This window comes from Meriones unguiculatus, chromosome 3 (genome assembly GCF_030254825.1).
Source record: "Meriones unguiculatus strain TT.TT164.6M chromosome 3, Bangor_MerUng_6.1, whole genome shotgun sequence".
Taxonomy (NCBI): domain Eukaryota; kingdom Metazoa; phylum Chordata; class Mammalia; order Rodentia; family Muridae; genus Meriones; species Meriones unguiculatus.
The window spans coordinates 160129883-160143449 of record NC_083351.1 but is presented as its reverse complement, the minus strand read 5'-3'; the positions used below and the strand labels follow the sequence as shown (position 1 = coordinate 160143449).

The 13567-nt window shown below is 42.3% G+C and overlaps 1 protein-coding gene and 1 pseudogene across 1 annotated transcript; one reads left to right on the top strand and one right to left on the bottom strand.

Moving 5' to 3' along the window:
- The first annotated feature begins 1712 nt into the window (after positions 1-1712).
- LOC132652816 (gem-associated protein 8-like) lies at positions 1713-2800 on the top strand. The gene has a single exon (XM_060378733.1). The coding sequence runs from the start codon at positions 1836-1838 to the stop codon at positions 2547-2549; it is 714 nt and encodes a 237-aa protein (XP_060234716.1). The 5' UTR covers positions 1713-1835; the 3' UTR covers positions 2550-2800.
- An 8501-nt stretch (positions 2801-11301) lies between these two features.
- On the bottom strand, positions 11302-12690 carry LOC110543416 (CUGBP Elav-like family member 4; annotated as a pseudogene).
- Between the last annotated feature and the right edge of the window lie 877 nt (positions 12691-13567).

Genomic DNA, 13567 nt, shown 5'->3' with positions numbered 1-13567 from the left:
GTCCCCCTTCTCTTGCTCCTCAGAAAAGGGGAGCTCCTTTTCCCATTCACCCCAGCTCATCAAGTTGCATCAGGACTAAGCATGTCCCCTTTCCCTTGTGACCTAGCAAGGCAGTCCCATAAGGTGGGTGTGATCTAAAACTGTTCAAGTGAGTCCTTGTCTGATGCAGTCCCCACTTCCCTTACTAGAGGGTCCACATGAAGGCTAAGATGCCCATCTACTACATTTTGTAAGGGGCATAGATCCAGTTTATGCATGGTCCTTGGTTGATGCTTCAGTCTCAGAAATCCCCCTGGTCCCTGGTTAGTTGACTCCGTTGGTCTTCTTGTGGAGCTCCTACCACCTCCTATCAGCTCTAGGTCCTTTTCCCTCTTTTTGTACTTTTCCACAAGACTCCCTACCCATCAACCAATGTTTGCCTGTGAGTCTCAGCATTTTGTTTTGAGGCACTGTTGGGTAGAGCCTCTCAGAGGACAACTCTGACAGGCTCTTGTCTGCAAGCTTAGCAGAGAATCTTTCTTAGTGTCAAGGGTTGGTGCTTTCCCACAGGATGGGTATTTGGTTGTGCCAGGCATAGCTTGGGCATTCCCTCAGTCTCTTCTCTATCTTTATCCTTGCATATCTAGTAGGTAGGGTAAATTTTTGGCTAGTTTCTGTGGGTCCATTGGTGCTCCCCTCCCTCTATTATTAGACTAGTCTAGTTAGAGGGTGTCCTCTTCAGTCTCTATGATCTCTGCTACTAGGAGTCTGCTTGAATTCCCCTTATATCCTCCCAGGAGCCTACCCTGACTTAAGTCTCCAGCTTGTCACATAGATAACCCCAACCTCAGTTTCTCTTTTCTCTACAAGCCTTCTGCCCTCTTGACCTTGCTCTCCTCAGGTCTGATCTCCACCCTCTTAACACTCTCAGCCCCCTCTCCTACCTTGTTCCCTCTCTTCAGCCACTACCTGTCTATTCTATCTCCCCTTCCTAGTGAGATTTATGTATCCTCCCTTGGATCCTCTTTGTTACTTATCTTCTTTGGGTCTGTGCATTGTAGTATGGTTATTCTGTGCTATAGGTCTAATACCTACTTATAAGTGAGTACCTACCATGTGTGTCTTTCTGAGTCTGGGTTACCTCACTCGAAATGAACTTTTCTAGTTCCATCCATTTGCTTGCAAATTTCAGTATTTTTTGTTTTAAATAACTGAGTAGTATTCTATTGTGTAAATGTGCCACAGTTTCTTTATCTATTCTTCTCCTGAGGGACATCTGTCTGCCCATTTTGGCCCATGGGGTGCTTTGTTTTCCTTTTAAAAAATTAGTCTGTGTAGTAGACAAAAGTCCTTCCCCAAGCCTCACCACCATTCCTTCACTGGTATCATACTTATAAATCTGTTATATATTTGGAGAGGTATTTTACATATATATATATATATACTTAATGTCATTAAGTATTATATTAATTAAGATAATTCTGAATTACCTGAATGGGTCCAAGGCAATAACATTAATACTTAAAAATAAAGAGCTAAGTAGTTTTTCACCAGATTTGAGAAATGTTGTTGAAAGAATTTGTTTTAGTATATACTGTACCCGGAATATATTCCTCAGGGTCTAATCAGGGAAGCCCCAACTCAATAGGAGATTTATGCAGTTAAACAACAAGTAGGCTATATCATGTACACAAAAAGGACCTTTGCGGCCCAGGCGACATTCCTTTTGTGTCCCTGCCCTCCTCCGTTGCCCCGCCCCACAACGAGAAGTAGGCCCGTTGTTGCCCACCGCCCGAGATCTGAAAGCTGCGTGCCCACAAGTACTCATTTGGACTGTCAGTCAGAAATCAGCCTCAATGGCGTCAAAAAGGAAAGCCACTACATCTTGGTACTCTCACCCAGTGTATGCAAGATACTGGCAGCATTATCATCATGCCGTGATTTGGATGCGAAGCTATCAGAAGGCCTACAAAAAGGCCATAGATTTTTATTTTAATTCTCCATGGTTTTCTCCTTATGGATTTTTTCCCTGGAGCTCTCTTACTTATGAGGCTGGGTACCCTTGGTTCTATCCAGGCCGGTACACAGCCTGGCAGTGGTCTCCCTGTAATGTTTCATATCGCAAAAGCCGTGGGCATCGTCGGCATAACAGGAACAGGACCAAGTCCCGAAGAGGGAATAAAGCGCTGTGTAAAGTGCGAGAGCTGGAGTCGGATTCAGATAATGAAGTAGAATACGACCTGAGCAATATGGTAATCACTGAGGAGCTCCGCCAATACTTTGCAGTGACCGAGAGACACAGAGAAGAGCGGCGGAAACAGCAGCAGCGGGAAGCTGAGCGCCTGGATGACTATGTATATGCCGACCATGGCCTCTACTACAACCACCACCGATCTGTGGAGCCCCCATCTGAAAGGCCTGGGGAGCGGCGCCTTGCTGAGATGAAGCAGTTGTATGGGAAAAGTACTTCCAAGATCATGGCCATGGAGGCTGCTGTACAGCTGAGCTTTAACAAGTTCTGTGACAGGAAGCAGCCTAGGTACTGGCCTGTCATCCCTCTGAAGTTCTGAGTCCTAGCCACAAAGACCCTAGGGAATGTCTCCTGAACACAGTTCCTAGCCTCTTCCTCTTCATGTCTTGTGGACATTTTTTTTTTTTTTTGGCAGAGGAAGAGGCCTATATGTCAACATGGTTGTTACAATCTTTCAGCCACTCAAAATTCTGTCAGCACAAGGTATACTCTTACCAACACAAGAAATGTTGGAATGTTCAGTTGACATAAAGTAATAAAAATGTTTATTGCACTGAAAAAAAAAAAAAAGGACATTTGCTCAACCATGTTTGTAGCAGCTTTATTTGTAATAGCCAAAAGCTGGAAACAGCCCAGATGCCCCTCAACTGAAGAATGGATGCAGAAATTGTGGTACATCTATACAATGGAGTATTACTCAGCAATGAAAAATAAGGAAATCATGAAATTTGCAGGTAAATGGTGGAACCTGGAAAAGATCATCCTGAGTGAGTTGTCCCAGAAGCAAAAAGACACACATGGTATATACTCACTCATATAAACATACAACATAGGATAAACCCACTAAAATCGGTACATCTAAACAAACTAAGCAAAAGAGAGGAAGGCAAAGACAGGAGAATCCCTGGAAACTCACAGGCCACCACCCTGACATATGCAGTGGTTTGAAAAGAGCCCTTGTGTCAAACAAGGTGGACAGCCCAGACTGACACCCACAGGTTTCTCTTTCTGACTTTCACATGTGTGCCTGCAAACATATGCACTCGCACATTAAAGGCGTATGGTGTATTAAAATGATAATTGTTATCCCAAATAAATTAAATTAAAAACATTACAATAAAGGCAAGTCAATCTATGATAAGCTTTTGTCTTTAACTTCAAGACTATAATTCTGTTTCTTCAACGTTTATAATCTTTACTCTAAAACAGGTCATTGATAATATCAGAATCTTTTATCTAATTATTGTAGTAGAATATTTACTGATTCTAGAGGGGCTTTTGCTTAACCTGCTAGTTACCCAATAATTGAGACCGAGACCTATTGATTTGTTTAAACAAGATTTTAGCACATAAGAGGGAAAATACGATTTATACTAATTTTCTAAGGTAGTCTGGCTACGTCCCAGCTACACTTCCTGAGTCACTTGCCAATATTCATCCTGTCTTGGCTGGATCTGCTCCATCAGGCGATGTACCTTCTCTCCATGCTCTTCCTTTCTTCCTCCCTTCTCCTCCTTATGGTCCCTATCTGAGACTCCAGAAACCAAAGCAATGCCTACTTCTCTTCTGCCCAGTTACAGATTGTCCAGCTTTTTTTTTTTTTTAACCAGTCAGAGATAATTGCAAAGCAAAGTTTACTCAACAAAGACCAGTGTACATGAGATTGCACTCTGGACTGCAACCAGATCTTGGGGCCCAGAACTTAGCATTGGTATACATAGCATCACACCAACACCTCCACCCCAAAATTATCTCTCTTTTTATTCTTGTGGGTTTTTTATTGTTTGCTTGTTTGTTTATTTGTTTAGCGTATGTGTGTGTGCGTGTGTTGCCTCTTGTTTGTTAGAGACAAGGTCTCTTCACATAGCCCAGACTGGCTATAAACTCACAACCCCCTCCTGAGTAACGGGATTGTATATATGATCAACCATGCTGACCCTAGCACTTTCTTGAATCTAACCAATAATCACGTTCAAAAGTTTATGAGGTTCATATACTGCCTTTTATATAATTTACATCATTTAAGAAGACACTATATATTTTAATCATTGATTTAAAAGGAGCTAGGCTTATCACAGGAATCATGGTCCTTGCGGCTTAAAATGCAAAGCAGGACAATGGCAAGCTCAAGGCCAGCCTTTCTCAAAAGAAAAAAATTCAAATGACAATATATGCCGGAGAGGATGTGGAAAAGGGGGAACCCTCCTCCATTGCTGGTGGGAATGTAAACTTGTACAACCACTTTGGAAACCAATCTGGCACATTCTCAGAAAATTAGGAATAGTGCTACCTCAAGATCCAGCTATACTACTCCTAGATATATATCCAAAATACGTTCAAGTATACAAGGACATTTTCTCAACCATGTTCATAGTAGCTTTATTCATAATATCCAGAATCTGGAAACAACCCAGATGTCCCTCAGTTGAGGAATGGATACAGAAATTGTGGTACATTTACACAATGGAATACTACTCAGCAATTAAAAACAAGGAAATCATGGAATTTGCAAGCAAATGGTGGGAACTAGAAAAGATTATCCTGAGTGAAATATCCCAGAAGCAGAAAGACACACATGGTATATACTCACTTATAGGTGGATATTAGACATATAACATAGGAGAAATATAAATCTGTACACCTAAAGAAGCTAAGCAAGAGGGAGGACCCTGAGTAAGACGATCAGTCCTCTTTCAGAAAGGCAATGGGGATAGACATCAGAACAGGGAGAAAACAGGGAATAGGACAGGAGCCTACAGAGGGCCTCTGAAAGATTCTACTCAGCAGGGTATCAAAGCAGATGCTCAGACTCATAGCCAAACTTTGGGCAGAGTTCAGGGAATCTTATGAAAGAAGGAAGAAATGAAACTCTTGGAGGGGACAGGAGCTCCACAAGAAGAGCAACGGAACCAAAAAATCTGGGCACAGTGTTCTTGTCTGAGACTGATACTCCAAGCAAGGACCATTAATGTAATCCCTGCTCAGATGTAGCCCATGGCAGCTCAGTGTCCAAGTGGATTTCATAGTAATGGGAACAGGGACTGTCTCTGACATGAACTCAGTGTCTGGCTCTTTGATCACCTCTCCCTGAGGGAGGAGCAGCCTTACCAGGCCACAGAGGAAGACAATACAGCCAGTCCTGATGAGACCTTATAGGCTAGGGTCAGATAGAAAGGGAGGAGGACCTCCCCTATCATGGCCTCGGGGAGAGACATGAAAAAAGAAGAAAGAGAGAGAGAGAGGGTAGAATTGGAAGGGGATGAGAGAGAAGACTACAGCTGGGATACAAAGGGAATAAATTGTAATTAATAAAAAAAATAAAGAAGCCTGGGATGTAGCTCAGTAGTAGAGAATGTGTCTAATTAATCTGAGGCCTCATGTTTAATCCCCAATTCTGAGTTGTGTGTATATGTGTGTCGGGGGGGTCCTTTTAAGTTAAAAAATATGGATGTAAAACTATAATACTGGGAAAAGTAATCTCATATCACATAGATGGATATTACTTAGAAATACATTTCATAGAAAGAGAAAACTATAGTTTACCTGGATCTTATTGCTATATGTCAAAAGAGTGATAAGAAATGGCTAATATAACTGAACACTTTTATTTTTTCCTTTTTAAAAATTTTATTTTTACTTTTTATTCACTGTACATCCATGTTGTAACCCCATCCTTACTCCCCTCCCAATCCTATTTTCCCACCTTCCCTCCCTCTTATCTCCCTAATCCCGTTTTCCTCAGCAAAAGGGGTGCTCCCTTTCCCATCCAGCCCAGCTCATCAATTGCATCAGGACTGAGTGTCTGTGGCCCTGTGGCCTGTCATGGCAGTCCCAACAGGGGAAAGTGATCTAAAAGCCAACAAGGGAGACCTTGTCTAATGCAGTCCCCACTTTTCTTACTAGAGGACCCACATGAGGCCTAAGCTACCCATCTGCTACATCTTTGTAGAGGGCCTAGTTCCTGTTCATGCATGGCCCTTGGTTGATGCTTCAGTCTCAGCAAACTCCTCTGGGCCCTGGTTAGTTGGTTCTGTTGGTCTTCTTGTGGAGCAATTGTCACCTCCAGGTCCTTTTCTCTTTCCTCCCACTTTTCCACAATGTTCCCTGTGAATCATCCAATGGTTGGCTGTGAGTCTTAGCATCCAGTTTTGAGGTACTACTTAGTAGTGCCTTTCAGAGGACAAATCTGTCAGGCTCCTGTCTGCAAGTTTAGCAGATCATCATTTATAGTGTCAGGGGTTGGCACTCACCGGTAGGGTAGGTCTTTGGTTGGGTCAGGCATTGGTTGGGCATTCTCTCAATCTTTGCTTTATCTGCTCCATCTTTATCCCTGAACATCTTGTAGGCAGGGTAAATTTTGGTTTGAAATTTTTGTGGGTGGATTGGTGCTCCCCTCACTCTGCTAGTCTAGTTAATGGATATCCTCTTTGGTCTCTACGGACTCTGCTACAAGGAGTTTCTGCTTGAGACCCCCTCGTTTTCTCCCAAGAGCCTGCCTTGGCTTAGGTCTCTAGCTTGTTACAGAGATACCCCTACCCTCAGTTTCTCTTTTCTCTACAGGCTTTCTGTCCTCTCACTCTTGCCCACCACCAGGTCTGTTGCCCATCCTTTTAACTCTGTACCCCCTCTCCTATATGTTCCCTCTCTTCAGCCACTACCTCTGTCTATTCTATCACTCCTTCTGAGTGAGATTTGTGTGTTCTCCCTTGGATCTTCTATGTCACTAATCATCTTTGAGTCTGCCTCAAATGGCTAAAACCCACTTAAAAGTAAGTACATACCATCTGTGTCTTTCCTGGTGTAACTCTAACCAAGCAAGTGAAAGACCTGTATGAGAAGAACTTCAAGTCTCTGAAGAAAGAAATTGAAGATGATATAAGAAGATGGAAAGATGTCTCATGCTTTTGGATTGGTAGGATTAACATAGTAAAAATGGCCATCTTACCAAAAGCAATCCAATGTAATCCCCATGAAAATACCAACACAGTTTTTTTAACAGATTTGAAAGAACAATTTTAAACTTCATATGGAAAACAAAACAAACAAACAAACAAAAAACACAGAATAGCTAAAACAATCCTTTATAATGAAAGAACTTCTGGGGGCTATCTCCATCACTGACTTCAAGCAATAGTAAAAAACAAAACAAAGCAAAAACCACAGCAAAAATGTGCATGGTACTGGCATAGAAATTCAGACAACGGAATCGAATAGAAGACCTAGAGAAAACCCAAATACCTATTGTCACTTGATTTTTGACAAAGGAGCCAAAACCATACAATGGAAAAAAGACAGCATCTTCAATAAAAGGTGCTGGTCTAACTGGTTGTCTACATGTAGAAAAATGCAAATAGATCCCTATTTATCTCCCTCCACAAAATCAAATCCTAGTGGATCAAAGTCCTCAATATAATGCCAGATACACTAAATTATTATTAGAAGAGAAAGTGAGATAAGCCTTGAACTCCTTGGACACAGGAGACAACCTCCTGAACAGAACACCAACAGCATAGTCTCTGAGATCAACAATTAATAAATGGGACTTCTTGAAACAGAGAAGTTTCTGTAAGGCAAAGGATACTGTCAATAGAATGAAATGGCAGTTTACAGATTGGGACAAGATCTTGACCAGTTCTACATCTGACAAAGGTATAATACCCAAAATATATAATGAACTCAAGAAATTGAGCATCAATAAACAAAATAACCCAATTAAAAATGGGGCACTGAACTAAACAGAGTTCTCAACAGAGGAATCTTGAATGGAAGAAAACACTTAAAGAAATGTTCAGCTTCCTTGGTAATCAAGGAAGTGCAAATCAAGATTCCATCTCTGAGATTCCATCTCACACCAGTCAGAATGGCTAAGATCAAAATTTCAAGTGAAAGCACATGCTGGCAAGCTTGTGGAGAAAGGAAAACACTCCTCCATTGCTAGTGGGAGTGTAACCTTGTACAACCACCTTGGAAATCAATCTGGTGCTTTCTCAGCAAACTGGGAATAGCTCTACTTCAAGATTCAGCTATACCTTTCCTGGGTATATACCCCAAAAGACACTTCACAATACAACAAGAACACTTGCTCAACTATGATCATAACACCTGTATTCACAACAGCCAGAAGCTAGAAACAACCTAGATGTCCCTCAACTAAAGAATGGATAAAGAAACTGTGGCACATTTACACAGTGGAATACTACTCAGCTATTAAAAGCCAAACACTTTTCAAATGAGCATTATAATACAAAGTACTTGATAACCATCTCAATGAAATGAATATTTAAAATGCATCTGGCAAAAGGAGAATACATTTGATAAGAAGTGATTTATCCAAAGTGTTCACAATACTCCCAAACAGTGGTGTTATTGAGGGCCTTCTGGGAAATGTGAGGCAAACCTGTACCAGAAATTCATGTTTGTATGTGAGAGCAAAACCTGATCCCTCCTTTTAGTGTAAAAGGTGCCCATTGCAGCAAACGTTCAGCTGTCTCCTTTCAATTGGTCTCCTTGAGTAATAGAGCTGCTTAGTGTGTGCTGTGCTTTCCTCTGTTGGGGTGCACTGGCCATTTGGAGGAAGCCTTATTCAATTAGTGTTTGTAAGTGAACATCTGCCCCTCCCACTATGGTCTTGTCATTTATAGGCCTATCCATCCTGGCAACACTTAATGAGTATGGTCTAAAGAAACAGACTATGACAGTTTCCCCAGGATTGAAGGAGTTCCTGGATGCTAACCTTTCTGATTTATGATGGAGACAGTCCTAAGCAAAGCAGAGTAAGTTGGCTCCACACAAATGCTCCTCCCTACAGCATATTCCTAATAGCCCCAATGAGCTACTTATCTGTAACTTCTCATGAAACATAATTTTCTGATGAGTCCTTTTGGCTTCACATAAAATATCCATTCCACCATGTTCATTATTCTGAGCCCTTTAATCCCTTGCTTCTACTAGGTCCAATAATAATGCTGACACTCCGATGCTGTTCAGTATGGACCATCATTATTTCTAGGCTCCTAGGAGGCACTCCCACAGCACAAGTTTGCTGTGCTGTGACTTAACTTTGATGGTAGACCTGACAGCCAGAAGAGATGCACACAGCTCATAGAAAAGTTACCTATCGTTGTTTATAGAAAAAAAGACATGCCTCTGCAATGTCTTTTCAGAGTACTCCCTCTCAGTGTAAAGAATGTGGCTATATGTCCAAGCTCAGAAGACTCAAAATAAGTCTATAGGCTGTAGAACTCCAAAGATCGAATCAAATGTCCGTTTTCCAGATGTTGGTTTCTCTGTCTTTCAATCTGGGCCCTAACTTTGGGAGACAGAACTATTTCAGTTAGACATTAAAATCAGTGCATTTGTGCATTTATCTTCCTTGTCCAGCCTTGTGCTTGGCACTCAGCTTGTCCTGATCACCCAACACAAGCAATGAAGGTTTCCCAAGAGTCTATCCAAAAAAGTCTGTTTCCCACACTCAATTTTTAAATTGTGTTAATTGTCTTCAACTTACTATTTTCACAGCTCCTGTCAACTTGACATCCAAACACTTCATTTTTAAATAATAATGTTCCCCTGAAGGTCCAAATTAGAAGTATATATATATATATATATATATATATATATATATATATATATATGTTTAAACTGTGCTTTATTTAGGGCTAAGCCGGAGAAAGCATCATCCAATAGTTACAGAAGGTTACAAGGAGTTTTAAGGAGTTAGTGTGAAAAGAGCAGTTGTACTGAATTGCAGCTGAAATTTTTTTTTCACAACATCTGGACATCCTAAAAGGAGGAGTCAAGAGAAACAAAAAGAAAACTAGATGAAGTAAAACAACAAGAAAATAGAAAGAAAAGGGAGGAGGCCTGAGAGCAACGAGAATTTTGTTGTTCTAAAGAAAAAATAAGATACTTCTGAGATCCCTCTGGCCTCCAGATGGACATCAATGAGCAGCTCTTGAGGCAGAATGCAAAGCAAGTCTTCCCAAGGGTGTAAATAAATTATAATAACTATGTTATACTTTAAAATATGTGTGTTCTTAAATAATTCAATGTTTTTTTCTGATTCTGAGTTTTTTAAGCAATGTCCTTAACTGCTCTAAAGTCATTTGCCAAAGATAAATATCGTGCTTTCATTAAATAGTTTTCCTTGTTTTTTCTCTATCAGTACAATTAAAAGTCCTACAAAATATGCAAATTTATTTACAGAAAAACAGAGCCGGCATCATTTAAACATCCCTGTTTTTCAAAATTCCTTGTAAACAGTTTCAGAAATTCTTCAGATTGTTTGTTTCTCTCTCTTGTTAAAGTTTTTTGTGTGTGTGTGTGTGTGTGTGTGTGTTGTCTACTTGTTTGAAGATGAAAAGTTCTCACTTCTCCCTGGCCTGGAAGGCGGAGAAAGCGCGCGTGCGCAGCTCCTGGGTGGGCGGGTGAAGCAAGAGGCGGCTGGAAGCTTCCGCTTCCGGAGAGGCGCTTCCAGGAGGAGTGGCGCTTCCGGCTGGAGCCCGCAGGTCTGGACAGCGCGGTCAGGCCTTTGGGGGCCGAGTCCGACAGCACTCGCGGGGAGACGGGATCGATGCTCAGTCTAAACTCTACAGAAGTACAGTCCTACAACATCTGGGATTTTAGCATAACGCTAACTTCTATAAGGTTTTTTTTTTTCCTTTTTTGTTTTTGTTTTTTGCTTTCCTCTAATTTTTTTCTTCTACGATATAGGTATTTTAAACTATTTCCTTTTAAAATTCTGTACAACTGTTGTGATTTTAAGAGGGGGAAGAGTTAGAAGCTTTTGCAGACTTTTCACAACAATTACCTTGCCTTCGAAGTCCCCTGGTTCCCCTCGTGTTCTCACTCTTCATGGTTAATGACTTAATATCTTTGTCGTTCCCCAACGATCCACCAATCTTTTTATCTTAACAGCTCCATCCGGACATATAATACAGAAAACCATAGGAAAGTTTCAGAGACTTCAATCGGGGTAATCAAAGCGCCTCTCAAAGGATCAAAGAACTAGTATCTTGCTGTTTTAAAAGCGTCAAAGCATTATTTTTTTCCTGTTTTGTTGTTGTTGTTGGTTTTTTATTTATTTTTTATTTTTATTTTTTTTTCGTAGAATCGCTCTAAGCTGTTTCAAGAACAGCTAGGAGGCAGGAAGGAGGTTGGTCTCCATTCTACCTCTAATTGACAGAGCTACACATCTGCAATAAAAAGTTTGGTCCTTTGGTCCCTAAATAGCTAAAGGAATGACAAATAGAGATGCTCAGTGGCGGCCTCCCAGCTGCCTGCTGGGGACCAGGCCCCTTTGTATGTTTGCCCCTGCCTGACTCAGGCGCCCACGGGCTGCAAAAGCCCCAGGATCGGTTGGCAGCAGCAGTGTCTCCTAGTGCCCAGCCCTTCAGCTTCCCCATCTGGGCTCACATTATTTCGGTTTAAAGTTGCAGGTTTTTTGTTTGTTTTATCTCATTTTTCTTCATCATCGTCATGTTTATGTCATGTGTATTTTTCCCCAAACACGTACCCTCTGTACTCCATAGACGCTATACTTTCCTTGAAGAAATGTTCTAGTCACACAGGTGCCTGGAGTCTTCAGTTTGATTGGTATTGGCTGATATGTCAAAGGTGCCAAAAGGGAGGAACATCTGCATCAGCTCAGCATCCCCAAACTCCTAGGGCAGATGGTAGATGAGCAGGTTGCAGCCCTCTGGCCCTTCTCTCTGTTGCTGGGGAATCATTGGCGGTGGCTGAGGAAAGGCCTGGCTTATCTGACCATAGGCAGCAGGGTGGGCAGCTGGTCCTGCATACTGCTGCACTCCAGCACAGGCCTGTTGCAGTGGGTCCACCACAGTGGGACTCTGTGCTGGGTAGGGGTGGATGCCACTGGCAAACACAACTTCTGCAGCAGGCTGCCTATTGGCCTGTGGGGGGAGGCCGGTGAAGCCATTCACCCCAAGGGGGGATGGAATGCTAGGCACAGCTGGTGCAGTGATGCCTGGAGGGGTGCTGCACCTGAGGTTGGGGTCATAGGTGCGGCTGCCAGGCCATTCATGTTGAAGGCTGCCATCGGCTGCATCAGTGCCTGAGCATAAGCGCCATAGGCTCCGAAGGGGATGGCCATGGGGTGGAACATGCCCATCTGGCCAGCCATCTGCTGCATCCGTCGCATCGTGCACTCCTTGTCAGGGTCTGCAAACTTGACCACCAGGCTGGAGGAGGCTCCCTGATCTGAGAAACAGTGGTAAGGATGATGGGACCCTGCGCGCACTCTGAGGGCCACACTCACAGGCATGGTCTGGCTGCCGTGTAGAGCGTTGATGGCGGCTTGCGCCTCAGCATGGGAGGAGTACCTTGCTGTTGCCGTCAGGCCCGCGCAGGATAGTGCACTCCTCCATGTTCCCGAAGGCCTCGAAGAGGCGGAGCACGTCGTCCTCGGATTGCTGCTTGTTGAGCATGCCCACAAAGAGTTTTCTATCTTCTAGAACAAAATTAGGAGATGCTTACCCGGGCCAGGGGCAGAACAGTGGGGGGAGGAGGCACCGGGGGGGGGGGGAGGCCGCCTGTAAGAGGGGGAGGGAGAAGTATATAATTTAATACAAAGACATGGCCCTGCAAATCTCTGTAGCAACATTCCTAGAAGTGACTTGAACAAGAACCCCCATCGAATACCTCCTTGTGAGGTATTGCTCCCATCCTGCCCAATCCTACTGAAACCTATTCATTCCTAGTAGTTTCTCTACATACATTTTCATAGTCTTTTTATATTATACTGTTCCCCCTACTCTGTGGCATTCTCCAAATGGGCTTCAACAGGTACTTGAGGTTGAACATACAAAATTAGGAAATAAAATCTGGGTCCCTATATGAAGGGAAATGTGTGGTACTTTTCTGGCTTACTTCACTCACTATATTTTTTCCAAGTTCCATCCTCTAATCTGCAAATTTCATAATTTACACGACAGCTGATTACATTGTACATATACATCACATTTTCATCATCCATTCACTAGTTGATGGACAGCTAAGCTGATTCCATTTTCTAGCTATTGTGATAGGGTAGCAATAAACATGAATGGGTTCTCTGTAGCAGAATACAGAGTATTTTGGATATGCCCAACTTGAGACTAGGTATGATAATACCTCTAGTATTTTTCTTTTTGTCCAGGATTGCATTGGCTATCCAAGGTCATTATAATTCCATGTAAGTTTTAAAGATTTTTTTTTCAATTTCTGTGAATAGTTTCATAGAAATGTTATTTAGTATTGCATCGAATCTGTACGTTGCTTTTGACAGGATAGTAATTTTTCTCAGTATTAACTCTACTAATTCAATAGCACAGTATTTCT